The sequence below is a fragment of the Rhizopus delemar genome, genomic scaffold, assembly GCF_000149305.1.
Source record: "Rhizopus delemar RA 99-880 supercont3.2 genomic scaffold, whole genome shotgun sequence".
In the NCBI taxonomy this organism is placed as follows: Eukaryota; Fungi; Mucoromycota; class Mucoromycetes; order Mucorales; family Rhizopodaceae; genus Rhizopus; species Rhizopus delemar.
In genome coordinates this window covers 3,894,854-3,922,708 of record NW_027137828.1, presented here as the reverse complement: position 1 = coordinate 3,922,708, position 27,855 = coordinate 3,894,854, and the positions used below count along the sequence as shown (strand labels likewise).

At 35.4% G+C, this 27,855-nt stretch overlaps 9 protein-coding genes across 9 annotated transcripts; 7 read left to right on the top strand and 2 right to left on the bottom strand.

The window, feature by feature from the left end:
* Window positions 1–78: 78 nt before the first annotated feature.
* On the top strand, window positions 79–1,704 carry RO3G_03769 (uncharacterized protein; the record flags this gene model as incomplete). Its single annotated transcript, XM_067658359.1, has 2 exons — window positions 79–688; window positions 755–1,704. 2 exons carry the CDS (start codon window positions 79–81, stop codon window positions 1,702–1,704), a joined length of 1,560 nt encoding a protein of 519 aa, XP_067514460.1.
* Window positions 1,705–3,988: 2,284 nt separating this feature from the next.
* Window positions 3,989–4,225, top strand: RO3G_03768 (transposase; the record flags this gene model as incomplete). The annotated part of the gene is made up of 1 exon (XM_067658358.1): window positions 3,989–4,225. One exon carries the CDS (start codon window positions 3,989–3,991, stop codon window positions 4,223–4,225), a length of 237 nt encoding a protein of 78 aa, XP_067514459.1.
* Window positions 4,226–5,877: 1,652 nt separating this feature from the next.
* On the top strand, window positions 5,878–7,265 carry RO3G_03767 (uncharacterized protein; the record flags this gene model as incomplete). The annotated part of the gene is made up of 3 exons (XM_067658357.1): window positions 5,878–6,221; window positions 6,291–7,006; window positions 7,066–7,265. 3 exons carry the CDS (start codon window positions 5,878–5,880, stop codon window positions 7,263–7,265), a joined length of 1,260 nt encoding a protein of 419 aa, XP_067514458.1.
* A 1,790-nt stretch (window positions 7,266–9,055) lies between these two features.
* RO3G_03766 (uncharacterized protein) lies at window positions 9,056–9,865 on the top strand (the record flags this gene model as incomplete). Its single annotated transcript, XM_067658356.1, has 1 exon — window positions 9,056–9,865. One exon carries the CDS (start codon window positions 9,056–9,058, stop codon window positions 9,863–9,865), a length of 810 nt encoding a protein of 269 aa, XP_067514457.1.
* A 1,033-nt stretch (window positions 9,866–10,898) lies between these two features.
* Window positions 10,899–11,582, top strand: RO3G_03765 (uncharacterized protein; the record flags this gene model as incomplete). The annotated part of the gene is made up of 1 exon (XM_067658355.1): window positions 10,899–11,582. One exon carries the CDS (start codon window positions 10,899–10,901, stop codon window positions 11,580–11,582), a length of 684 nt encoding a protein of 227 aa, XP_067514456.1.
* Window positions 11,583–11,979: 397 nt separating this feature from the next.
* RO3G_03764 (uncharacterized protein) lies at window positions 11,980–12,618 on the bottom strand (the record flags this gene model as incomplete). The annotated part of the gene is made up of 1 exon (XM_067658354.1): window positions 11,980–12,618. The coding sequence occupies one exon, from the start codon at window positions 12,616–12,618 to the stop codon at window positions 11,980–11,982; it is 639 nt and encodes a 212-aa protein (XP_067514455.1).
* Window positions 12,619–17,401: 4,783 nt separating this feature from the next.
* Window positions 17,402–19,037, top strand: RO3G_03763 (uncharacterized protein; the record flags this gene model as incomplete). Its single annotated transcript, XM_067658353.1, has 4 exons — window positions 17,402–17,511; window positions 17,653–18,044; window positions 18,116–18,691; window positions 18,832–19,037. The coding sequence occupies 4 exons, from the start codon at window positions 17,402–17,404 to the stop codon at window positions 19,035–19,037; spliced, it is 1,284 nt and encodes a 427-aa protein (XP_067514454.1).
* Window positions 19,038–21,781: 2,744 nt separating this feature from the next.
* On the bottom strand, window positions 21,782–25,635 carry RO3G_03762 (uncharacterized protein; the record flags this gene model as incomplete). The annotated part of the gene is made up of 11 exons (XM_067658352.1): window positions 21,782–21,797; window positions 22,006–22,369; window positions 22,421–22,868; window positions 22,925–24,384; window positions 24,439–24,599; window positions 24,652–24,742; window positions 24,785–24,992; window positions 25,042–25,152; window positions 25,206–25,285; window positions 25,342–25,410; window positions 25,464–25,635. 11 exons carry the CDS (start codon window positions 25,633–25,635, stop codon window positions 21,782–21,784), a joined length of 3,180 nt encoding a protein of 1,059 aa, XP_067514453.1.
* A 680-nt stretch (window positions 25,636–26,315) lies between these two features.
* RO3G_03761 (ArgJ family protein) lies at window positions 26,316–27,685 on the top strand (the record flags this gene model as incomplete). The annotated part of the gene is made up of 2 exons (XM_067658351.1): window positions 26,316–27,263; window positions 27,317–27,685. 2 exons carry the CDS (start codon window positions 26,316–26,318, stop codon window positions 27,683–27,685), a joined length of 1,317 nt encoding a protein of 438 aa, XP_067514452.1.
* Between the last annotated feature and the right edge of the window lie 170 nt (window positions 27,686–27,855).

Below are 27,855 nucleotides of genomic sequence, written 5' to 3'. Positions count from 1 at the left end.
CTAGACGACGATTTATAGGGATTTTCATGGTTTTTTAATTTTTGTGTCCGGGTTTTGCAACGCACTGTACTACCAATCATGCGTGAATGTATTGACACTTGGTTAAAGGATGAGGTTATTGAACGTGCATCACCTAATTCGGACTGGAATTCTTCTTTAACATTGGCACCTAAGAAAGACTTGCTTGGCAATCTCACAGGACATCGACCCTGTCTCGATCCTCGCTTGTTAAATTCTATTCTGGTGTCAAATGATAGACATCCTATTCCAAAGATTGAAGAAATTTTCGATCGATTACAAGGATCAACTATCTTTACCACTCTTGATCTTCGACAAGCATTTCATCGATTCCAAATCTACGAACCCGATCGTGTTAAGACCACATTCACTTTTGAAGGTCAACAATACCAATTTAGAGGTTGTCCATTTGGATTGAAGCATATTGCTTCCCGTTATCAGCGAGTGATTAATATTGTATTACGTGATTTACCTTATGCACAGGCTTTTGTTGATGATATCATCATATTTTCCAAGTCTTATGAGGAACACATCACACATGTGCAAAACATAATTCAGAGATTAACTAAAGTGAACTTGATCCTTAACCCAGACAAATGTCATTTTGCGCAGTCTACTGTTTACTTGCTTGGTTTCTGTGTTGATGCCAAAGGGTCTCGACTCGATCCTCGTAAAGTTACAAACGCTTTGACTTGGCCTAGACCTTCATCTGGAAAAGAGATTTAACGCTTTTTAGGACTGGTAAATTATTTTAGAAAATACTTGCCAAATATTTCTGAAGTCACTGCGCCTTTGGACAAATTACGTTTCGAAGGTAAACTTGATAAACTTTGGACATCTGAACAAGAAAGTGCTTTTGAAAAGATCAAGTCATTATTGTCTTCTGCGCCACTTCTTCATCATCCAGATTTAGAACAACCTTTTTACGTTGCTACTGATGCTAGTAACTATTCAATTGGTGCTGTTCTTTACCAAGTTATCAAAAATGAGACTCGATATATCGGTTTCATGGCACGCTCACTTTCTTCATCTGAAAAGAATTATTCTACCACTAAACGTGAGCTATTAGCAGTGATATTTGCACTAAAGAAGTTTCATCCATTTTTGTGGGGTAATCCATTCACCTTATACACTGATCACAAGGCCTTGACTTATCTCCACACTCAGCCTGTAGCTAATGCTATGATGATCAATTGGCTGGACACTATACTGGATTATAACTTCAAAATCATCCATCGACCTGGTATTCAAAATATTCTGCCAGATGCTTTGTCGCGTCTTTTTGAACCTGAAAAAACGCTGGAGGGGGATAATAAAACCATCAAAACAATTGTCACTTCCCAAATCATCAATTCTAACGGATCAATTCTTACATCCAGAATGATGATGCCTGCTGACTTGATGACCCCAGCACCAGAAGACAGACAAAAGCTACTCATGGATACACACTTAGAAGGACACCGTGGAGCTCAAGCAATCGTAACAGCTTTACATAGTGAGGGTATTCACTGGACAAAGCTCAAGGAAGATACGCTTGAAATAATACGTAGTTGTCCTGATTGCCAAAAATTCAATATCGCAAAACACGGATACAATCCCTTGACCTCAATCTACAGTAGTTACAAAAACTATTGCAACGATTTGCAATTTTCAGGTAAATCGGTTCTCAGTTTATGTGAAATCTAGTTATCACGTTGTATTCCTCACAGTGCATAAACTGGCCTCCGCTCTTTAATATACTAGATTATCAAATGTTATGGACAAAAAATGATGGATGTACGCGATTTCAAGTCCCGCTTTTTTGAAATTTTCTTTATTCCAAAATTGGATCGCGCCATTTGAGTTGCAAAATTTTCTATATTCCTAGGGCTGACCTTGTTCATTTTGATTTATGCCAACTACCCTGGGAGTATGCTTTGAGATCATTATTCAAGCAACTTCAAGTTCGTTCAAATTAATTCATCTTTTTATTGTTTATGTATTCACGTCTTATACCTATAATCTGCTATCACCCATACCCTACAGTAAGCATGTCAACATTAGGTTAGCTATTTTTGAAAGTAAATCATTCGCAGAAAGTATAGAGATTTTTGGAATACATTCATCAATAGTAGGCCGCTGCGTAAAGAAGTTTTTAAAGAGTGGGACAGCATGCAACGGCGTCCATCATGTGGTTCCTCCTGTATTAACTAGAAAGTACATTGGATTATTGGTGCTCGAAGGAGATATACAGACAGCTAGAGGCATGTTCCTCAGGCTCATGGAGCTAGGACTCTCTATGTCTTATACCACTGCAGTAAACATCCTGAAAAAAAAGAACGTCTATGTGAAGCTACAGAAAAAGCAGCTACTTCCAACAATTAAACATATTCAAAATAGCTTGGCGTAGGCAAAAGGATATAAGGATTGGAGCATTGATCGATGAAGATAGGTAGTATTTTCCAATGAAACAAAATATAGTATTTGGGTCACCAATGGCGTCAAATACTATTGGACAAGATTAAGCAACATATTGCGACCATATCACCTCGACCTTACAGTGAAGCATGGCGGGCCTAATTTAACCTTATGGGGACGCATATCTTTATGAGGCCCTGGATATGCATATCAAGCTTGCGGTTAGCTATTGAATTTGGAAGTACATCAACATATTGTTGGTACAACCTACCTGTATACATCGAAGTGCTTCAAGTGGCACAAAACACAGATTTACTTTCGACGGGACATTGAGCCTAAACATACGTCTCGGTCAGCAACTATATAATGAAAAGAACATAGGGTACGCCATCTTAGCACTGCTTATCATAAATCCCAAACTTAAACGCTGTGGAGCACGTACAGTGACTCCCAAAACTGTCCCAATGTTTTGTAATTTTGTCTTTTACCGTCAATTGTGCGATTACTGATTGCGTAAAGTATGCCTTGTTGTACCTCATTTGAAAGCTGTGGCGGTGTAGATGTACGTGGTACAGACTGCTTTTCAAGTTATGTAGCACAGACGGAGATAATGAATGTAAAAAATGACCGGTGCATTGGGACAGTTTTGGGAGCATATTGAAAAAATCAGAATATCTACAAAATATCCATCAACAACTTGCATACAATCACCAAACTGAATGTATTAGCGCCGCAAACGTATCCGATGTCCTAATTAACATCTGCGGAAGTTTTAAACTCCTACTCGGCTATAACTCGCTCATTAAATCTCAACGTGAAACAAGTCCCAGGAGATATGGTATTTCAAGCTATTACTTTCCTTAAACAAGGTAAGTCGGTTCGGGAGATAGAAGAATTGACGGGTTTAGGTAAGAGTACGATTAGAAGGCTCCGAAAAACCCATTGCTCTAGTGTTATGAGGCCGAACGGGGGTCGATCTAAGGTATTGTCTGCAGCTGATGAACATTACTATGTGTTGTAGAACAGTAACTGATTGTAGTTGACATTAATAAATATAAGTCTTAATACAAGATCATAATTAAAATAAAATAAAATATAAGTTTATTTAAATAAGATCATACAATCAATTCCAATTAAACATGTTCTTTTAGAATATGTATTGTATTCATGAGAGTTCTTTGATAAGAAGACGTATCAACTAAAATAACCAAATCCAATCCAATGTCAGGAATATTGCTAATCTTTCACATAATTGAAATAACGCGTAAAATAACGTTATTCAATTCAGTGAGGAATTCCCAGAATAAAAGATAATCTATGACAGACATACAAAAGAACAAATGAAAAGTTTTCATAATCATAATTATAGATAACACTTGCTAAAGTACCTGAAGATTAGAAGAACGGTCACAATAGAAGATATCAAGCCATTCACTCAATAAGATATAAATACCTGCCTTCAATTAGAATAATTTTTACTTTAACTTAAACTGAAATAAAGATCAGTCTCAAAAAGTACCCAAACTGTTTCTTGATCTTTGTTTTTACCTTTTCTTTTACTACTTAAACCATTATGCAACACTATGTACGCCAGCTCACCAAAAATTGTGTTCCGAGTGCTGTGAAGGTTACCAAATGTCTTGAAAACGATATTGGAAAGAACGTAGGTGTTGAAAGAGTTCATAAAGTCCTTCGAAAGTCAGTCTTAGGCGCGATTGAGAAGCCAAAGAAGCCATTACTCAGTACAAAGAATATCCGCAACAAACTTTCTTGGTGTATTGCTCAGAGTAACTCGACAGTAGATGACTAGGAACGCGTTATTTGACCAGACGAGACAAAAATAAATAGATTTAATTTGGATGGACACACCTAGGCTTGGATTCGATCAGGGGAAAGCCTCAAACGCCATCACGTGAAGATTGCTGTTAAACACGATGGATGCAATATCATGCTGTGGAATGCCATTACCTATGCTGGAGTCGGTTGGATGTGCAAAACCAATGGTAATATGGACAAAGCAATGCACAAAGAGACCTTTGAAGGTAAGTTGGAGCGTACGATAGAATAAGGTGTCGATAAAGTAGGCTTCGAACGTCATCAGGTGATTTGCCAGCATGTCAACGACCCTAGTCATACTCCAAAAGTAGTAAAGTAGTACCCTCAAAAACGACTTTATAATGTTTTACAATGGCCTGAACAATCTCCAGATTTAAAGACTACGGAAAACATGTGATCATTGATGAAAAGGAGGCTTAATGACTATGAAACTGTACTAAAATGCATGAATGAGCTTTATGAACGTATAATCAAGTTTTATAGGAGCTTATAATGCCGGAAGAGTGATAAAAAGTTACAGGAAGTATGCCACAACGTATACGTAAGTATATTTAGAACAAAGGACGTTGGTCAAACTATTAATAATAAATAAATAAAGAAATTGTGATTTTTTCAATATGCTCCCAAAACTGTCCCAATGCACCGGTCATTTTTTACATTCATTATCTCCGTCTGTGCTACATAACTTGAAAAGCAGTATGTACCACGTACATCTACACCGCCACTGTTTTGCCAAATATGAAATAGAAGACAAAAACTACAAAAAGACGATAGTTGTGAAACTAAAGATTATATATGACTTTATTAATAAAAATATTGAGGGTATTTATACTTTTTGAATGTCTGGGTCTTTACCGCTATTTCAATTGATCGGTTAAAAGAATGATATGGAATATAAGGAAGGATAGTGGATAATCAATAGCCGCTGTCTACTTGACGAATCAAGGGACAATGAAGTAATTAAACTATTGATCTAACGATAATTATAGAATAGGATTGAACTGCCGTTGTTGTAATCAGGTTCCGATATAGTCTTTTAGAACGCTGGTAGGACAACAGGGCAAGATTGGCTATTGCAGAATTCTCACGTTTATTAATAGAGATCTGGTTAGACTATAATTCTGTAGTATCCAAGTTTATCCATGAATGTTCACTTTATTAGTTGTGTGGATACAACAGCCACAGCTTTCAAATGAGGTGCAACAAGGTGTTTAGGATAGGGGGTTTTAGGTAAAAGTAGTATAACAACAAAGATAAAGAAATACTGTTAGAACGGATGGTTGTACCTTTGATGCCGTCGGACTTTAAAATTTCCAATTTCCTTATTTGGAAATCGATAATTTTCGGAATATGAGTGACACAATCGGTAGAATATCATAAAATGATGCATGTCGTTGTCCAGAATGGATAAGGTGTCGTCTTTGTATGTAGAGGGTCGCATGTTCGACCCTTGTGTGTGTCATTTTTTTCTGAAAGTTTTAGCAGTCCTTTTTTATGTCTAAGTTCTTGCTTTTTGTGACTTAACTATTTTAAATAAATTTTTTTTTATTTCGCGTTTCCCCCCTGTTTTTTTTCCCCTTTTTTTTTCTTCCCTTTTTACATCTTTCAAATTAAAGTTAGTATATCATGTCTTTTATCAATATCTCTACCGCAAACTACACCAATCCTGCTGGTATTCATCGTCAAAGACCTGTTACTTCCCCCAACAGCCCTATTGTTATCGTTGATTCTGATGATGAAGTAGAAGAAATGCATTTAGAAACCGAACAAACTTCAGATTTGGATGTAGCAGTTATTTCTATCAATAATGATGATAACGAAGAGTTATTGGAAATAGAAGCTTTCGAAGTTGACGATGAGGCACATAATAGTAATCTTTTGCCGGATAATTGGACCAGAGGTCAAAATGTTCCCATTATGGCAACCAGAACTTTTTTTTTAACTTTTGGAACTGAAGAAGCGTGCATGCAGTAAGTATAAAAGTATAACAAAGCACACTTGTATACAATATTAATAACTCTTTTTTTTTTATAAATTAGGTTTTTTATTAACAACGGAATCTATTATGGAAGCAACACAGTGTACCGTTGTAATGGTGATGAAGGAAGCGTCATGTATTTGGAGCAAACAGGAAGTGTTCCACGTTGGAGATGCAATGGAATCATAGTTAATCAGGAAACTGGTGAGAAATGCTGCAATGGACGTCAAGTTGCTGTACGAAATGCTTCCTTTTTTAGTAATCGCAGCTTACCAGCCTATGATGCGCTCTCCATTCTTTACTTTTGGAGCTTGAAAGTACGACGAATGACAATTTCTACCATGGTTGGATGTTCACCAAAGGCAGTACGAGAAACTTTAAAAGATTGGTACCAAGTTTTACAAGAAGATTTACAGCAGAACGACTGCAAAATCGGAGGTTATGATGTGGATGGAAATCCAATCGTGGTAGAAATCGATGAATCAAAGTTTGGTAAAAGAAAATATCATCGAGGACATCGTGTGGAGGGTGTTTGGGTGGTAGGTGGTGTTGAAAAAACACCTGAACGAAAGTGTTTTCTTGTGGTAGTAAATAATAGAAACACTGAAACGATGGATACAATCATTCGAAATTATGTTGCCGATGGTTCCATAGTACATACAGATTGTTGGAGAGCATATGAAAATATGGTAAACCTTGGAATGAACTTGGTACATCGAACTGTCAATCACAGTGTGACATTTCGTGACGGTGATGTCCATACCAACACCATCGAGGGTAAGCTTAAAATTGGAGTGTAGAAGTGTTTATAGGTCTAGTTAATAAAATCTTTTCAGGAACTTGGAATGGAATAAAAATTAATGTAACTCCTGCCCTTAGAACAAAGAAGATGGTACCTTGGTTGCTTATCGAATTTATTTGGCGAAGAAAGCACCACAACGATATATTTGGTGGTATAATTGATTGTCTTAAAAATGTTAGCTTTGATCGAGCTCAGCGTAATCCAGTATGGTTAACTGAGCTTGCTGCAGAATAATAATAACAATAAAAAAAAATTAAACAAAGCTCAATAAAAATGTCCTCAATAATGTTACGTACAGAGAGCAAGCATTGTTAATATACTTCGACAAAAAATATCCAAAAGCATTACTATAATCAGTTAAATAAAAGAAAAGCCTATACAAAAAAAGAATGCACAAAGGAATCAATTCAAAAAAAAAAATAGCTCCCACATAGACACGCCTGCAGCATCGGAACAAAAATACCGATTACATGTTTCGAACAGGCGACCTCTTCCGTCGGAAGTAGACACTCTAGCCATTCCGGACAGCGACTTGCATAATTCGACTGTATTTTGTTGACGAGCTGATTCATATTCAGAAAATTGTTGATTTCCAAATAAGGAAATTGGAAATTTTAAAGTCCGACGGCATCAAAGGTACAATTAACCGTTAGAACTTGGTATCTCTTTATTAAGTTAAGATAACTAAGATTGAATATGATGAATTCTACATGTAAAAAGTGAGAGTATTTATAGACATGATACGGATAAAGAATTAGGACAGATTTATGATCAATTAGACAGAATAGATGATTACTATTTCTAATTATTAGTTTAGCCTGTTCCTAGCTTGTATTGTCAATTATGCTATTGGGATGGTTTCAGATAACTCTGGATGTAGGACTATTTAGGAGACGGTACGGATGAATATAAAATCCTCTAGTTCCGTGATTGGATATTATGGCTAATAATAATATCTCAGTTAGGATAAAGGTTTACATGACTTAATGATGATCCGGTAAGTAATTGTCATTCCTTATTCAACATGCTCATATCATCAATAAACTATATTACAACCACGCCATCATTTGACTGTGTGAAGTTAATATGAATAAAGCTTAATATAAAAATCTAATCAAAGTCTTTTATTGATCTGTGTTGGGAATAATGTTATAAATGATTCCAAAGTTATGTCAACATATTATTTAGGATCATATGAGATTCCTTTTACTAAAATAAAGTGACTATAATCTTATGTATCCTTAACACAAGGCATACTTTACGCAATCAATAATCGCACAATTGACGGTAAAAGACAAAATTACAAAACATTGGGACAGTTTTGGGAGTCACTGTATGGCATCAACTTATGTTACTACTGAGTGCATTTATGACACATGCGACAAGTTTGGACCGTTAGTGACAAAAATTATGCGTAAAATGAAATATACAGTGACCCACAAAATTGTCCCAATGTTTCGTAATTTTCTCTTCTAGAGCTTGTAGAACCATAGTTATTAAGCTAATGTACACCTTGTTGTATATCATTCAATAGCCAAAGTCATGTATAAGCAAAAGATGTGACGCAATTTCAGATTAAAACAGCGCCAACGGAGATAGAGGAGCTAAAAAATAAGCGGTGCATTGGGACAATTTTGTGGCACTTTTGAAAAAAAACGAAAAGCGATGAAATATCGACCCACAAGTTGTACAGATGTACCAAACTGCTTACAAATGCACATCGTATGACTCTAAGTTGATCTTTACTCATTGCTAAATTTTTAATCTCCTACTGATTTATTACTCGCCCATTATATCTCAACATGAAACAAGTCTCTCAAGATACAGTTGTTCGAGCAATTTCTCTACTTAAACAAGGTAAGTCGATTCGGGAAGTGGAAGGTGTTACTGGCCTAAGTAAGAGTACTGTTGGGAGGCTCCGAAAAACCCATTGCGTTGGACTTGAAAAGCCAAAAGCTGGTCGGCCCAAGGTGCTATCTGCGGCTGATGAGCGTTATTGTGTGCGCCAAGTGACCAAAAACCGCATGTCTAGCGCAACAAAGGTGGCTAAGGAGCTAGAAAAAGACACCGGAAGAAAAGTAAGTGCCGAAACCGTGTGCAGAACCCTTCGCAAGGCCGGTCTTGGTGCGATTGAGAAGCCGAAGAAGCCTTTGCTTAGTGCTAAAAACATCCGTAAGAGGCTTTCTTGGTGTATGGCTCACAAGGATTGGACTATAGATGACTGGAAACGTGTTGTTTGGTCGGATGAGACAAAAATCAACAGATTCAATTCGGATGGACGCACCTGGACTTGGATTCGATCCGGAGAAAGCCTAAAACCGCATCATGTGAAGATGACTGTAAAACACGGTGGAGGCAATATCATGCTGTGGAGTGCCATTACTTACGCTGGAGTTGGTTGGATGTGCAAAATCAATGGTAACATGGATAAAACATTGTACAAAGAGATTTTGGAGGATGAACTGGAGCGTACAATTGAGTATGGAACCAATAAGCTAGGGCTAAAAAGACATCAGGTGATCTTCCAGCATGACAATGATCCCAAACATACGTCTAAATTAGTAAAAGAATACTTTAAAGTGCAATCCTACAACATCCTGGAGTGGCCTGCACAGTCACCTGACTTGAATCCAATTGAAAATATGTGGTCATTATTAAAGAGAAGGCTAAATGATTATGAAACAGCACCAAAAGGCATGAATGAATTATACGAACGAGTAACTAAAGTTTGGTACGACTTAATGAAGCCAGAAGAGTGTCAAAAGGTTATAGAAACAATGCCTAAGCGTATAAAACAATGTATCAAGAACAAAGGACGTTGGACTGACTATTAATATCAGATAAATAAACCATTTTGTTTTTTTTCAAAAGTGCCACAAAATTGTCCCAATGCACCGCTTATTTTTTAGCTCCTCTATCTCCGTTGGCGCTGTTTTAATCTGAAATTGCGTCACATCTTTTGCTTATACATGACTTTGGCTATTGAATGATATACAACAAGGTGTACATTAGCTTAATAACTATGGTTCTACAAGCTCTAGAAGAGAAAATTACGAAACATTGGGACAATTTTGTGGGTCACTGTATTTAACAAATGTGTTTGCCAAAGGTATCTCAACAGCATGCTAGCAAGAATAGATGCGACCATTAAAGCAAAAGACGGCATGCACGTTTTGAAGTCAAATATTACAATTAATGAAATATGGCTATTTTTAAAAATGTAACATTAATTTGGCAATATCTCCATGACTGGCAAAGAAAAGCCATAAGCCGTGATGTCTCATAAGAGCCAAGAGGCAGTTTTACAAATGACTATAATTTTACATTGATATGTTGAATCGTTGGAGAGATGTTGGTCTCCGTACGATATTTGAACTCGCATTGCAATAGTTTTTGTAACTACTGTATGCTGATGCACCTTGGGATCACATCTGTATCGACAGAGCCGGACCTTTCCCTACTTCAGTACAAGGTAATCAATACATCCCTCTGGTAACGGATGTCTTTACACGATATTGCGTACTCAAAGCCTTGCCCGATAAATCTTCTCTCACTATTGCACTTGCATTAAGGAGTATCTTATCGCTCTTTGGTAGACCAAAAATTATCCAAAGTGATAATGGTACTGAGTATGTCAATGAAATCGTCAGACTGTATGTTGAATCATCCGGTATTGATCATCGTCTCATATCAGCTTATCATCCCCGGGCTAACGGTATAGTTGAACGATGGGTTGGCAAAGCAAAAAATATTTTGCACAAAAGATTACAAGGCAGAACTGAGGATTGGGACTTGTATGTTGACAGTACCCAAGAAGCCCTCAACAATACGCATACAGCTTTACACGGCACTAGACCTTTCTCATTGATGTTTGCAAGACGTCCCAATGAAAACAAGGATTATAATAACGTGCTGGACAAAACTAAATCGTCTGAAACAATGAAACAGTTAGAAACTAGAATTAACGAGTTTAATGACACTGTCTTACCTGCTATTCGTGAAAAAATAAAAACTTCACAAGCTGCTTCTCGAGACAAGTTCAATCAAACTCACAGAATTCCAACCGATATCCCCACTGGTAGTCAAGTCACGCTCAAGAATGTAAACCGTGTTGCAAAAAGTGATCCCCTCTACGTTGGTAATTATACTGTCAAAAGAAAAACTCAAGGTGGTTCATATGTGTTGGTTGATGCAACTGGAGCACTCTTACCAAGAGATGTACCTCCATCGCAAATAAAGGTTATTTCCCAGGAAGTATCCTTATCCAATACTGATCAATCTGAATCATACGACGTTGAGGCAGTTTTACACCATAAGGGATCACCGGGTAATTACTTATATAAAGTTCGATGGAAAGGTTATGGAGAAGAAGATGACACTTGGGAACCGGCTAGTCATTTCCATGATTACAGACCGATCCAAAAATATTGGTCACGTATAAGTGAACAAGAACCAGCGCGCGAGGTTCAACTTGTTCCTAAAAAAGATACAACCAAGAAAAGAAAAAACGTGCATCGCAATGTAACTAACTCTAAAAGAAACAGACGTTAACACATTGACCTTCTTCCACCCAACTTTCATTAACTATACATATACAGTAGCGGACAAAACTGGTGCACAAAACTTTTTTTCAGCTTTTAACTACCATTACTTGCTCATGGTAATTGCAATAGATATGAAACTACAGTGGCCGTCAAAATTGGTCGCATGTTTTCATATTTTGCCTATACAGACTACCTTCTACTTCATTTCTTGGCGTATTACAATAATATATACATCATTCGAAAGAGCAAACTCTGGAAAATCATATGGTAACACAGACATCACCGTAGACCCAATATACTGGTAATAATGGGCCCTCAAAGTCCGGCGGTACATGCGACCAATTTTGACGGCATTTATAAGTAAAGATTTTTACACACTTTATTTAAAAAAATCAATACTTAGTCTAACGACCTTTTGCTTTAATGACTGCAGCACACCTTTTCGGCATACTTTCGATGTATTTCTGGCATTCTTCTTTAGAAATGGCATACCAGGTTTGACCTATTCGCTCCCATAGCTCATGCATACTAGTTGGTGGTGCCTCATAGCTATGAAATAGCTCTCTCTTTAAATGTGCCCACATATGCTCTATGGGATTTAAATCCGGGGACTGAGGAGGCCATTCCAATGCTTCAAATGGCTGCTGGTTGATCCATTTTTTCACTATCTTTGATGTATGCTTTGGATCGTTGTCCTGCTGAAACACTACTTTGGAGGAATCCAAGCCATAACTTTCCATTGTCTTGAGTAAATCATCTTTTAAGACCTCAAGATAGCCTTCACTATTCATACGATGACCAACATCAACTATCCATCCAACACCTTCCCATGTAAGGCAGCTACAGACCATGATATTACCACCTCCATGCTTGACGGTTTGCTGTACATGTCGCGAGTTCAATTCCTCATGAGGTAGTTTCCATGCATAGGCCTTTCCATCGGATGCAAAACGATTTACTTTAGTCTCATCTGAGAATATGACTCGTTTCCAGTCGTCCACAGTCCAATGTTGGTGCGATTTGGCCCACTGAAGGCGTTTCATGATGTTTTGGCTACGTAGCAAAGGTTTTTGAGGCTTGACAAATGCTATAAAGCCAGCTTTTTTAAGAACGCGGCGCACTGTACTATCACTTAAAGATATCCCAAATTCTTCTTTTAGAGCTTTTTGGATCTCTACAGCATTATTTTTTCTTCCTAAGGTGACTAATCTCCGGATGTAGTTCACCATGCGTTGACTAATTAGAGATGGCCGACCAGCTTCATTAACATTTCCACTCATCTTAAGAGATGAGCGGTACTTCTGAACAGTGGTACGACTAACGCCAACTTGCTTCGCCACTTTGCTGTTTGACTTCTTGGATCTCAGCAATGAGTAGATGCTGTTTACTTTGTCATTTGAAATTGCACGCATGTCGGATCTGCAATGGTATAATGTCTTAATGGCGTGCTGCAATTTAACAAAAAAACACTTACATGTAGATGATATTACGATGAAAGAAGAAAGAGAGGAAAAAAATATAAAAAATTTATTATTAAGCCACATTTTTGTGACTATATTATGTTATTTATAAACGCCGTCAAAATTGGTCGCATGTACCGCCGGACTTTGAGGGCCCATTATTACCAGTATATTGGGTCTACGGTGATGTCTGTGTTACCATATGATTTTCCAGAGTTTGCTCTTTCGAATGATGTATATATTATTGTAATACGCCAAGAAATGAAGTAGAAGGTAGTCTGTATAGGCAAAATATGAAAACATGCGACCAATTTTGACGGCCACTGTATATTAGAAGGAAGATATGCTAGCCATTGTAATTTATGTGTATTCTTAGCATGACATTGTTAAATCTGAGCGAGGAACATGCTTTTTATTGATAAAATTTTATATTTTCTAAAAACCGCAAAAGTGTCTAAAGTCTAAGACTTTGTATAATCATCTCATCTCTTGATATCATCGGATATTCTTCCTGGCATATGCTATTAGTATGTGTGTATATCAATTTCAGTAAAGGAGCCATACTCTTTAACTATTCTTTTCCAAAGATAATCTACCCTTTTTGGTCTAGTGTCGTGTCGTCATAGCTTTGCCTTCAATTGCCACCAGACATGCTTAAGAAGGCTTAAGCCGGGATTAGTGGCAACGAACCCTTTAGCGCAGAAGCCCTGCTATCAAATATTGATTTTGTGGCATGTCTTGCCTTGTGCTTTGTGTCATTGTCATGCTGAAACGAGAGATTACGATATTTTAGGCCACTATACCCTAGGCTTTTGTGGTATGTAGTGAGCGAAATACATGTGTATACCTATGACTTTATTACAACATCGTATACTTGACACAAATATCTTGGTCCTCAATATCTAATACAGCCTAAAAATGTAACAGAGCAACCAGCATGCTTCATTGTTTGATCACCGTAAAAAGATCGCTAAGGTTGCTCGACTTGCTTTCAATATTAGTGTATACTATCTGCACTCATAACATTCATGTTTTTTTCATTGCTAAATATGATGGACTTCCAGCCCTCTATAGTATGCGATGGTTTGTCACTGAAGTGTATTAAGTATTTAAAATAGACAAAGAAGAATTAACGAGACCGAACAATAGTTCTAAAGTCCAATACTTTTATTAAAGAAAGATTCCAAGGCTATTTATATTAGTTTGAGCAAGACCTGAGATTAAATGACGAGATAGTTACGACCGATATGATTTGACATGTATAAGAAAAATTTTATAAACTGATGTAAATAATCAACTGTTGAGATGAAAGTGAAACTTGGCTGTTCAGGGCAGTTGGTAATTATCAGGATCTATTCTTGTTCAAACTCATTTGTAAAGATTTAGCTTAGAATGATAAGACTGTTATCTTATTGACATGTCAAAACATGACAGTCACGATACCACTTTCATCGCTTTTTTTGGCTTATACAGCTGATGAAATTCTTCGATTCCTTAGTTCCAGATTCAAAATCTAGCTTCCTACAGTGCCTTCTGACTGACAGTTTGCTAATACTGTATCCTAAGGACCTCAAAAAGAGCTGAGCATCAGAAACTGTGCGTAAAGGTCCTTGTCGAAACTTTAGGCGGATGATTGCATTAGTTATTTTGCTGACTACGACCGGTCGACTACCACGGTCACAAGCCTTGATGTTCTTTTCTTCCTTTCTTATCCTGTTGATTGTTCATTTGGAGATTCGTGCTACCCTAAAAAGATCCGCTGCTATACGAACTAAGTGTATGTCGTATTTACCTTAATAATTTTCTTAATGTCGTGTGAGATCACTCAAAAGATTCTTCAACTAATAATTTGACTGTATATCATATATAGCCCAAAGTGCTATATACGATAAACAGCCCACACAATTTATACCGTACTACCTCGGACCCTAAATCACATTATTATATTCTAAGACATAGTTTGTATTGAATGGGCTCTCTCTCTCGTCCTTACTCAATAAAGAGGTTCAAGAGACTCATCGATTTTTCGACTTATTTTATTACTTTTATTAATCGAGAGAAATAACACGCCTATTCCACAGTGTATTCGAAATCTCAGAGCTTCGCTTTTACAGTTGCTTATTTTCTTAAGCATATAAGGCAAGTACTTTGTCATGGTGAATAGGGTGAAAACAAAAGGGGGAATTCAATGGGAAATACAAAATAAGCATGGGTTTATATATTTTTCAAGAGCTACTAAAGTTCACTAATATACTGTGAAATCTGAAAGCAAACGGGAGAGATATGAGGAAAATTGAAGGAAGGCTAGACAAGTACTATATTTTTGGCGAAAATTGAAATATTCAAAAAATCACTAAAAATGACCTTATGCCTGAGGGATGCCCGACACAGTTCCCGTTTACATATCATAATGTATATTTTAGACTGCCTTTCAGATGGTATATGCCACAAAAGTCGCAGGCATATGGCGGAGATGCAATACTGATTTTCATTTTTGTGCACCAGTTTTGTCCACTACTGTATGTTACCAGCAAATAACGCAATTATAAAATATTTACAAGGACAGCAAAAAATGAATTTTTTTCTCATGCCTTAATATTTTTCAATTTGCACATTTGTACGCAGTCACATTTACAGACAAACATCACTTTAGCAATAAATTCCTGTTTAGGGTTTATTATCGCCTAAATGCTTTGTTCCATTCTTGAACACTATACTTTATATGTTTATATAAAGAGCCACTATACGTTATATGACTTCACCCTACCAAGCACCTATTTCTTACAACAAATAGAGCTCATCTTGACATCTCAAACCTCATTTTGACATTCAGTTAAACAAACATCTTTTTACTTGCCACATTAATTCCAGAAAAGATAATTACAACCTGGAAGGGGGCAATGTCATGTTTTGACATGTCAATAAGATAACAGTCTTATCATTCTAAGCTAAATCTTTACAAATGAGTTTGAACAAGAATAGATCCTGATAATTACCAACTGCCCTGAACAGCCAAGTTTCACTTTCATCTCAACAGTTGATTATTTACATCAGTTTATAAAATTTTTCTTATACATGTCAAATCATATCGGTCGTAACTATCTCGTCATTTAATCTCAGGTCTTGCTCAAACTAATATAAATAGCCTTGGAATCTTTCTTTAATAAAAGTATTGGACTTTAGAACTATTGTTCGGTCTCGTTAATTCTTCTTTGTCTATTTTAAATACTTAAAACACTTCACGAAGGCCTCAATCAATTCCTGAGAGAAATTTATTTCGACCTTGAATACAAAAATTATTGTAATACCAAAAAAAGAACTAAAGTTCATACGTTGTCGTGGTAACAAGAAAACAAATTTTATTAATGTTTATGCTAATACATGTGCGTAAAACCTGGGTTAATTTGGAATTATGCAATTCTGTTGGTAATAAAGTTACAAAAACAAAGTTGGACACAATGTAATTTAAAATTGAAGAACAATAAAAGCGTAAAACACATTGTCATTCTAACAATGAACGATACAAAATTTAACTTGAACAATCAAATTTTTATACTGTCGTCGTACTTAGTTGTCTTTCTTATAAACATGTTTTTGTTGACTAAATACATCCATTGATTCTGTTACTTGTAACTAAGATTGCTTAATAAAGAAGCAACTGGCAAAAAGTATTATCTTAATTTGTATTTTGTCATTTCATATGATTGACATGCGATTTTAATTAAAAATAATCCTATAGTTCGGTTGTCGATTTTGAGTTTTAAAACTTCTAGAATATGAAAAAAGAAAGAAAAAACGTTTTTGCTGATATGACAGATTTACACCGTCAAAATTTAAAATCAATACAAGAGAGCCTGGTTGAAAAAATATGATTTTCATAGCTTCATTTTTGAAAGATTGCAGACACCATTGAAATATGGCTGTTTAATCGGTGTCAAACTGTGTTGTCAAGAATTTTGTTATATAGAGGACAAAATGTTTGAAACATACTGGGATAGACTACTCTAGAAAAGTACAAGAAAATTTGCTTTCAATAACTATTAGACCTTTTGTGTTGCAGATTACAAAAAAAAAAAAAAAAAAAAAAAGTTCAAAGCGAGTTGGCACAATGTTGCACATCTGGATTATAAAATAAACCAAGGATACTCGTAATTTTACACACAAAACCAAACATTCGCTGTATGCTATTTAATTAATTAGGCAACCTTAAGCAGAAAAAGAGATAGAGCATGAGCTTAGTCTATAGCTGATTAATCAAGCTTTTTATGTTTGTGAATCATTCCAAGAATATAAATTAATGAACTGCAGCGAAACTGGATATGTGTTCCATATTAATTTCAAAACTAGACTAAGAATACCACAGACAATGCAATCTGTTATCACTTCCACTTTTGCTGGTGTTTTTTTCCCTCACTCAATGGAGTTTGATCATGCTAACGGGAGGGTATATTTCATGCTCTACGAACCTTATATGGCGTAAGTTAATCATCATCACTTTTATAAATGTAAACGTTTACGTGTAAACGTAATATTTCAAAAAATAACGACAAACAAAATTTTGTTTTATAACTTTATTTTGTTAATTGGTACAAACTTGCAGCTAATTTTTTTTTCTAGTAACTACAGTGTAAAGGTGATTGCCAGTTTGGATTTGGTTCAAGAAATGATTCATGGTTATGATAATGAATGGGCTATTAGTAGAATAAATGAGAAAAAGTCTCCTTTAATTTTACTCGCTACCGGTGCAATGAAACAGCAACCTACTATCAGAGCTTCTTTAGGAAGAGTTGTTGAAGAAAAGTTCCATATACAAGCACTTGCTATGACAATTATAGCAGGAATCTCCCTCGTACCAGAAAGACTTAGAGAAATGATCCATCCTGAAGTAGAGCCTATTCAACTGGGAGATGGCGCGAAAGAAGGATACTTTTATGTAAACTTATCAATGAATCAAGATTTTTCGAATGGTCCTGAGTTTTACGAAAACACCGCCACCAGAGAAGAGCTTGGTAAAAGAAAAAGATAATCTTTTGAAAGGAATTGTTCTTATATTTATCTATCTATATTTATTGTTCATTAGATGAATACGAGAGACAAATTCTAGAAGAAAACCAAAGAAGGAACCAAGAAGCTCGTGGTGATAATGTTGAAATACCAGATTCCACTGAAAACAATGAAGCTCGCTCTTACAACCCTTATTATACAGATGAAGATGAGCCCTATATTCCTCCAGAGTATCCTTCATATGTCAGACGTATGTCTGATTCTAGTTCGGATGCAAATACGGAGAAGCATTATGACCAACACGAAGGCGGTTTGCCTGAAGATATGTTGAGATGTGCCCATGAAGACCTAAATCGAATGGATGATCAGAGAAGAAGAGAAGATAGAAATAATAAAATATTCAGTCCGCATATCAATGCGTCTAACTTTGATGGTATCCATTTAAAAAAGTTTTTTTATACAAAACAAAAAGCAACCGTCATTAATATAGTATGCTTTTTTTGTGTCCTAGATGAGGAAAGTAGTGGATCCGAAAAAACTATTATGCAATCAATGCGGCAGACAGCAACCACCTCAGTAACTAGCATAAAAGCAACTCCTTCAAATCGTAACATTACAAGAGAACTGGGACATGCTTCAGGCAATTATGATAGTAAGTGAAAAGCTTGAAAGCATAAGCAATGAACATGGCAGGAGGGGTTACCATTTACATTATCCTTTTGTTTGACATACTAGGTTTTCTTCAAAAAATTATAAGGAATAACAACAACAAACCTTTTTCGAATGAAGTAGCCGTTAGATGCCCAAATGCTACAAGTATGATCACTGATAATGATCCCATGGAAGGTAGTTGCAAAAGTGCTATTATGCATCATCAACATAATAGAAGTCATTCAATTAGATCTGATGTATCTGTTGCTGATTCTGAGACATCTTTGACAACAGGATTTAGAAATCTACTCAACCCTTTTCTTAATGAAAACATTAATGGTGAGTAATTATTCATAATATCGCACACATTTTTTTTCATTGTTAAGACACTTTTGTCATTCATGTAGACAACATGTATTCCGATAATATATCTCAATCGAAAAATGACAAGTCGGTCATTCCCTTGAAACGTAAAAAGAAGGAAAAAGTATGTATATGTATTTTTTTTTTTTTGCAAATTTGAATATGCGAAAAATAAAAAAAGTTATTTCTATCAACTTGCTAGGGGAAAGAAAAACAAACAGAAATAGAAGAACAGCATGATGAGCAAGTTACTAGTAGCAGCAGTAACAGTGACAACGATGAAATAAATTATGTAAACGAAATAAGAGGAAGAGGAAGACCAAGGCTGAGTGAAAAAGAAAAAAGAAGATAGGAAGACAGTCCTAGACAAAAGAATCCTCGAGGTCGACCCCGTAAAGCAAGAGAGTCAGTACAGACTAAAAAAGGTTTTATGGATAGCTTTGTGATTAACCTATCAAAAAAAGATAATCAGTAAAGCTGTAATATTGCATGCAACAAAATGAGTATATATAAACACGTATTAAAAAAAATTAAATAATTTACTTACTTTTACTTTGATTAAATAACCTGGTCATTCTTCACTTGTTAACTCAATCACTGAAAAAGTAGCGAATAATGTTTAAAGTTATTTTATGTATTGTATATTAAAACAAGCAAGACTTTTATTTTGAAGTGTTATATTACTCTGTACGTATCCATTTGTACATTTCTTTTTTTTTTTAAATATTTAACAAAAAATAAAACTTTGAGATATGAAAGAAATATACATTACAACTTTTTCTTTTTTTTTAAAAAAAACAAAGGTTATGCGTATTAATATGTTGAATTTGCTTGGGCTTTCAGTTTATGAATAATTTTTTAAATGTTGATGCTATTTGAACACAAGTACATTAGACAAAGGACAGACGTTAAAAACCTTACTGAGTACTCTAGTATTCTTTTTTTTATTCACATGCATCTTATATCGCTAGTTCCTCTTAAAATAAAGAGGTAAAGCCCAGATGAAATTTAACTGCACAAGAAATAATTTCTTAGTATGAATCAGGTTCAAGAAGATATACTATCTTGTCTAATTTTTTCAATGTTTGACGACCATTCCATTACAAAAATTAACCATGCGTTATCTTTACCTAAGTCTCTAATGATGTCTGTGAAATCCAAATGCTTATAAAAAATACGCGATGAGGCCTAAAAAACTTAAAATATGTTAAAAATATATGAATATGCACCTTTAACTCTATTTTCGAATAGAGCAGGAGGCTATAGTGGCAGGTGAGCGTCAGGATCACCTTTTTTCACAGAAAAAAATCAAAAGGTGATTGGATACTGAATCATTAGTAAGGATCAATTAGCCAATCATTATTTTTTTTCGTATTTTTTGGCTGTGATTACCTTATTTGGAAGCATTGTCCAAAAACAGTAATCATTTTTCAAAAATATAAAAAAAATATAGACGAAGGAAAAATGGTTATTTTTTTGATAAACAGTAAATTTGACCTATTGTTTATACGTCTGTAAAAAATCTGCCGACCTTAACATGTAAAAATGAGGAGAAAAAAAATATTAAAAAAAATACCTCCAAAATTTGAATAAAAAAATTTATTTTTTCGAGAATTATTGCAAATATGGTAAGTGATTGTTACATAAAAACCTAAAAAAGGCGATTTTTTTGGCTTGTTTTGCAAAATAACTAACAATATGTCAAAATAACTAACAATATGTTAACTAACAATATGTAAAGCAATGAACACATTGATGCTTTCAATTGTTGGATTATCCTATGGGCAAGGAAAAGAAAACTATTGTATTTCAATAAGCCACAAGATAGACACATTTTACAAAATCCATCTTAATGAAAGGTAAAATTAAGACTTATTACGTCTTTGTTTAGTCTTTTTTTTGAATTAATTGTATTATCGCTAACGGAAGCAAGATCCTGGTTTATAGTAAATATACCAAAGATTATCTTTAAATAAGGAAACTCAATCCACAATAAGCATTTTGAAGTGAAGGTCTTAAACATGACATTAAACACATAAGCATACCTAGCTGATGGCGAAAATATCCTTCAATTAAGTAGAGCGATATTGAGGAAAATGCATCATATATAAAAGAGATTTAAACAGCATAATATATATACACATCAGCATCGATATGAGTGTTTTGTTAAGCTATCTCAAATCTCTGCATATGGCGTCTAAAAAGAGTACAAGAAACAACAATTATAAGAGATCTCATTCGACACATTGTAAAATACTACTTTTTGCACAATTTCCAATAGGAGAAGGTAATAGTACCTCATGAGCACATTTCCAATTTAATATTTACAAAGAATAATTATTTTCACAAACTCGTAAAAAGAGTGATGCCTAGCATTTAACGTGATTGTCTGTACGAGTATTTTAGGCTCGTTGTTGGTTGCATGATAAACAAAATACTTGGTTCATAGGCTGTGAATAGCTACAGGATATTGAATTCAGTTCAGAAGAAATACTTTTTCTTTTGTTCTTACTCTATTATTGAGCATGTAGTGCAATGATATAGTCGACAAGCCATGCATTGCTGTGTACAGTCTTGGCAAAAAAATTGCTCACAGAAATTACATTTTTCGCAAACGCGGATCCAAGAGCAGCGAAAGCAATGAGATGTCTTCGATTTTAAATAAAGCATTTCTTCGCCTTCCTGTATGTGCATTTCTCTAGATCTTTTTTGTGCGTTCATTAATAACTCAAAGGTCTTTTTGGCTATTATTAAAAGCAGATTAGACAAACTAATATAAAAAGAGGCGCTTTTTAACATGCCAGCTAATTGTTTTATTGATCCATCTTCCTTTGGCTTTTGCCGTAAGACATTGGCAAAAGCAGAGTCTTCTAAGCGTCTTTTGGTCATCACAAATAAAAAAAAAGCAATAGAAAGTACTTTTGAAAGGCCGCTTTATTTTTTTTTTTTTACCATTCATAATCAAATCTATTTAGCTTTCCGGTAACCTCATTCATATCTTTTTGAGCCTTTTTACGCATATAAAAGATTGGACAATCATTATTTGAGCAAATAACATCTTGATGCAAAGATTCTTGACAACGTTGACATTGTGTCCATAATCTAGAGAATTTAACTTCAAGGTCTTTCAAGGTACTTAATTGATATTGATATAATTCAGGTAGCTTGTCTGAACATTGTTTGCATGTAGCAGAATTATCACCTCGAGGGAGAGGAGATTTACATCCAAGACATGTAGTCGTTTTCACAGCAAATCTCATCAGTCCCCCTACAGTGGGTGTAGCGATATTTACTGTGCGTGTATGTGAACCAGATACTGAAAAAAAAATTAACAAACCTTTTTCAATGTAAAATGTGCATAACTTACATAGGCTTTCTGCTTTATCGCCTAAGATTGGTTCAAAAATACGTAAGAGAGGTTTTGATAGTTGGTGTTCAAGATAATATTTGGTGTCAATAGGGATGTTGTGATCCAATACATAAAGAGGGTCTTCTGATCGATCGTAAGCAGGTGTATTATTTCCTGCTTTAATAATCACATACGCTACACGATCACCAAGGGCGGGAGCAGAACCTGCATCTCTTTTTCTCATTCTTTCAGCAAGCTCAACATGTGCTTGTTTGTTTGCGTAATCAGATTTACTTAATGCTTTAGTTATAACTAATTGTGACAAATCCACCTTGTTTTGAAGTAAATCTGCAATAGTTTGTTTTACAAATTCTTGTGCGCCTGCAACGTTACGTTGAACAAGAAGTTTATCAAGACATTTCGAAATTACATTTGAAACTAAACGGCAGTTATCACGACGTACAGTCTATTACAAATACTATAAAAACCTGGAATCAAAATAAAAGATTCTTTTTTGTTTACCTCAATACCCTTGGCATCTAATTTATCATACTTGTCCTCTCTTGTCCAGTAAAGTCCTGCATATCTTTTTTTGCTGATAAGTAAGTAAGGAAAATAAACCTTTTCGAAATCAAGATTGATGGGTCGAATGAACTTTTCTGTTACTAATTTTGCACTTTCTCTTCCTAATTGCATTGCTTCTTTTAGATTGTCAACACCAAATTTAATCATAACTGAATCAGTATCACCATAGATAACCTTAGCATCATGTTTGTAGCCATTTTTCTTAGAAAAATGATCTTCTACCGTTTCTTTTGTTTTGATAATCATGCCACGGCCATAAGCTGTTACGCTAGATGAAATCTGTAAACAAGGTAACTTTCCCACAGTGGCGCCAGTAAAACCATAAACAGAATTAGCACTAATCTTCAAAGCAAGTTGTCTACCATCCAGAACGGCTCGCTTGAAGGGATCTTTTTCCTTTTTTAAATCATTCTTTGCACGCTTGCGGGCGCTTAGTAAATCAGATAAAATTTCAGGAAGCAAACCTTTTCGACGAGTAGCTTTGACAAATAAGTCATTGTTGGGTGTTACTTCATAGTCTACGCCTTTTACCAGACCCAATCTTTGTGCTACTTCAGGCTTTAATAAGGTTGTATAACACAAATTGTGTGCTTGCATAATAGATGGATACAGAGAAGTAAAATCCAATGTGGTAATTGGGACATCATAATATCCTTTCTCAGGATCAATGACGGTAGCACCTTCATAAGGTTCATCCATAATTTCAGATTTGATGACAGGAATTACCAAATCTTGCTCAAGAGCACGACGATAAAGTTGGGAGACAACTTTGATTTGCTGCCCACGAACCAAGATGTAGTTAAAAGGAATACCAGTGACTCTTGCCATTTCAGTGTAGTTAAACAACAACATGAGTTTGTCCATTAGTCTCAACGGCAAAAAGGCATCCTTTAAACAATACACTGCCAGACGACGACGTGTTTCAGGATTTCCCTTCTGCAGTTCAGTAATAATCGAGTGATGAACGTCTTCCTTTTGCTCACCCAAAAATTCTGCTGAAACAGAGTTGAGGGTATACGAACGAAGTTTATAATCTCGTTGAATAGCTTGAAGCATATCTAATTGAAGTCGGCCTTCTAAGTTGATGGACTTGTTCTCACGCTGACCAAACGCTTTGGATTGAAACTTTGTATCTTTTGCCTCTGTCTTTACACCACTGATTCTACCCAGAAAAGGAAATTTATTAACACCCAAATGCTGTGCTCGATCCAGTAGATAAGGAAAATCAAAATTGGTTGTATTATAACCAATAATCATGTCAGGATCCACTTCTCTAATAAAATCGCTCCATTTTTTCAAAAGCTCACTTTCATCATCAAAACATAGCACTTGGGACCCTACGATTGGAGCACATGTATCCAATGTAAACACATTTCTAATAAATGGTTTCTTTTGACCTAATCAACACAATCAAAAACCTATTAACATATAATAAGCGTTGTTTATATTACCATGTATTTGAACGACAGAGGCTATTTGGATAACAGGATCAACGCTTGGTTCAGGAAAAATACCTTTTCTACCAGCACACTCAATATCAAAACTTAAAATTCTGAGAGGTGCAATACCAGACCATTCACCTTCAGGCACATGGCTTATAAGCTTGTCATATCTGTATAGTTTTTAATAACTCTCTTATTTTGTTCTTTTTTTATCCTACTTACGTTGTTTCGACTTCTAATTGTATTTCAGATGTTCTTTTATTAACAAACGAAAAAGTTCCGGGGGGTAACTCAATCCAATTCGAGCCAGTGACTTTACAATCAATCATAAATCGAAGCACATAGCTAATATTACTCTCAAATGTTGTATCTGCTCGGCATGGGCGATCTAAACCAGCAACTGTGATTCCAGATTCTATCTTGCCTTTACATTTTGAAATATCCTTTGGATCATAGACTGTCACTCGAATGTATGGGGTTTTTATATCTCCTTGGTAACCGTAAATGCTTTGCTTCATAACAATATCCACATTATCTATAATATTGCCAAATCCTACTGCAGTCTAATAAAGTATTAATACAAAGCTGTCATTTTAGTTGTACTCAGCTTACAGATAAAGATTGTTTTAAGGATGCAAGGTGACTGCGCTGAAATCCAACAGGAGCAGGAAAATAAAAATATGGGTGAAAACCTTTGACATGACAAAGGACACTGTTTCCTTCCTATTTTTTTTTATTGTCAGCTTTTGCTGTTTTGGGAGTAGCTTCCATTTTACCTGCGTAACACCATAAAGTCTAATTGTTGGTTTACGTACAGTATAATCCATATAGTCGTCAACTTCAATTTGTTGAAATACTATACATAAAAGTCATAAATACAAAAGCAATAACAAAGACAAATTTGCATTTTACCAAGTTTATCTTTTGAAGGATCAAGCGGCGGTGGTGACGGACGAGACCATGTATGTTCTGTATTTTCAACTAATTACAAAAATTAATAAACAAAGTCCTACTGCAATTTATATAAATTTTACATTTAATATCTTGATCCATGCTTTCATTCAACATTATTAACTCGTCTTCAAAAGTACTAGATTGCTTTTGAAAAGTATCGCTATGTGCAATCTTTCTCTTCTTGGCATTGGTATGAGGCTCAAAAGGGGCAGAAGACATCTTAATATCCTGACTTGAATGCAAATCGCTCATTTTTTTTTTTTTTTGATTAAAAAGTGACAGGAAAAAAGAGAGAATGAAACGCGCCGCGTACAAATTCGCGCTCATTTTGTTTGTTAACCAATCATATTCATTTATAATCTTAGCTTTTTTTTTTTGAAACAGTTTTTATTATAGTTTTTTTATTTTATTTTTTTCGATTGTAGATTCAAGTATTGCAACTTTCTGTTTTTTATTATAATATTTTTTAGTATGAATAAATAAAGGCAAAGGTTTATAAAGACAACTGCTTGTTATGATTTTAAGGCAATAAATATGTAACTTTTTATTAAGTCAATCAACTCAATACGCTGTATCTTCTTTAGAGCAACTCACTTTTGCATAAGAAGATAGTAAGTAATCGAGAGACTTTAATATATTAAAAAGAATAAAATTATACAAATCCAACTACTAAGCACTTGACAGCATTAGATGCGATATAGACTTGTATTACTTAATGCAGTATTAACCTATCTTTTTTTTCATGTACATAAAGGCCAATAATGGTGCAATACTGTAGCAAAGATGAAACCAATGCAATTTTCATAATTCTTGTCCAGTAAATTATCAGAAAATGAGTCATGCAACATACTACTGTGGCTTTGAAAGTCAGATACACTTTATTAGATTGATAATCTCGATATATCTTTCTCTCTTTCTTTCTTCTAAGGGCCATGCTTCGCTTCAATCGCCAACTGATCAACAAATCCTTTGGACAAAGGCTCTATTCGAGCAAATATAATCATCTAAGCGCTCGTAAACAATCCCTTATTTCACAATCAGGCATTTATCCAACTGGATTTAAGGCGAGCGGTGTTGCAGCTAATATAAAAAAAAACAAGAACAAGGATGTGGCCCTAGTTGTGTCTGAATTGCCTTGCTCTGCTGCTGCTGTATTTACCACCAATAAATTTCAAGCTGCCCCTGTTTTGGTGAGTAAAGAAACGTTAGCTGAAAACAGCAATCAAGTCTATGCGGTTGTAACTAATTCAGGTTGTGCTAATGCTGTTACGGGCGCTCAAGGTATCACTGATGCTAAGAAGATGCGTTCTGTTGTAGATGAATTGGTAGGACACCGTCTAAGCGCATTGACTATGTCCACAGGTGTGATTGGACAAAACTTGCCTATGGACAAGATAGAATCTGGCATACGCGATGCTTACGCCCATTTGTCTTCAGAACACACGGACGGATGGGCCAATGCGGCCGAGGCCTTTATGACGACAGATACATTTCCTAAATTGCGCTCAGGAGAGTTTGAATTACAAAACTCTAAATTTAGAATGGCAGGCATCGCAAAGGGTGCAGGTATGATTCACCCCAACATGGCTACTTTGCTTGGCTTCATGGTGACAGATGCCTATGTGAAGCCTGAATTGTTAAAAAAGGCGCTCAAATACGCAGTTGACCGTAGTTTCAATTCGATTAGTGTGGATGGTGATATGAGTACAAATGATACCATCAGTGTCTTGGCTAATGGTGCAAGCAATGTACGCATTGAATCTGAAGGAAGTGATTATGAGGCCTTCCGTGATCACCTAACACACTTTGCGGCTGAGCTTGCTCAATTGGTTGTCAGAGACGGTGAAGGGGCAACTAAATTTGTCACTCTTCACATCAAGGTAAAGCGAAAAGACTATATGTTAAATGAATTAAATCTAACTATATTCAATAGGGAGCAGAGTCATTTGAAAGTGCTAAGCAAGCTGCATCACACATTGCTACATCGATGCTCGTCAAAACTGCATTGTATGGTCAAGATGCTAACTGGGGAAGAATATGTGCAAGTCTTGGTCACTGCGGTGTTGATGTTGATCCCAGTGTTGTCAGTGTAACGTTCGTACCTACAGATGATAGCGAAAGATTAAAGTTGATGGTGAAAGGAGAACCTGAAAAAGTGAATGAAGAAAGAGCGTCCGAAATTTTAAAAATGGAAGATTTAAAGATTGAGGTAGATCTTGGATTAGGTAACAGTGAAACCAAATTCTGGACTTGTGATATTAGTCATGAATATGTTAGTATTAACGCTGATTATCGTTCTTAATAATAAAAAATAGTATTTATAAAGTTTAATAAATGTAAAGAGCAAAATATATATTTACACAAGAAATAGAAAGAAGTAGGACAAGAATATAATAGTAGAATAGAGGAGAAGGGGGAGGGGGAGGGGAATATACATTGTTTTTAATTAGTTGGTAAATTTCGTCGCATGAT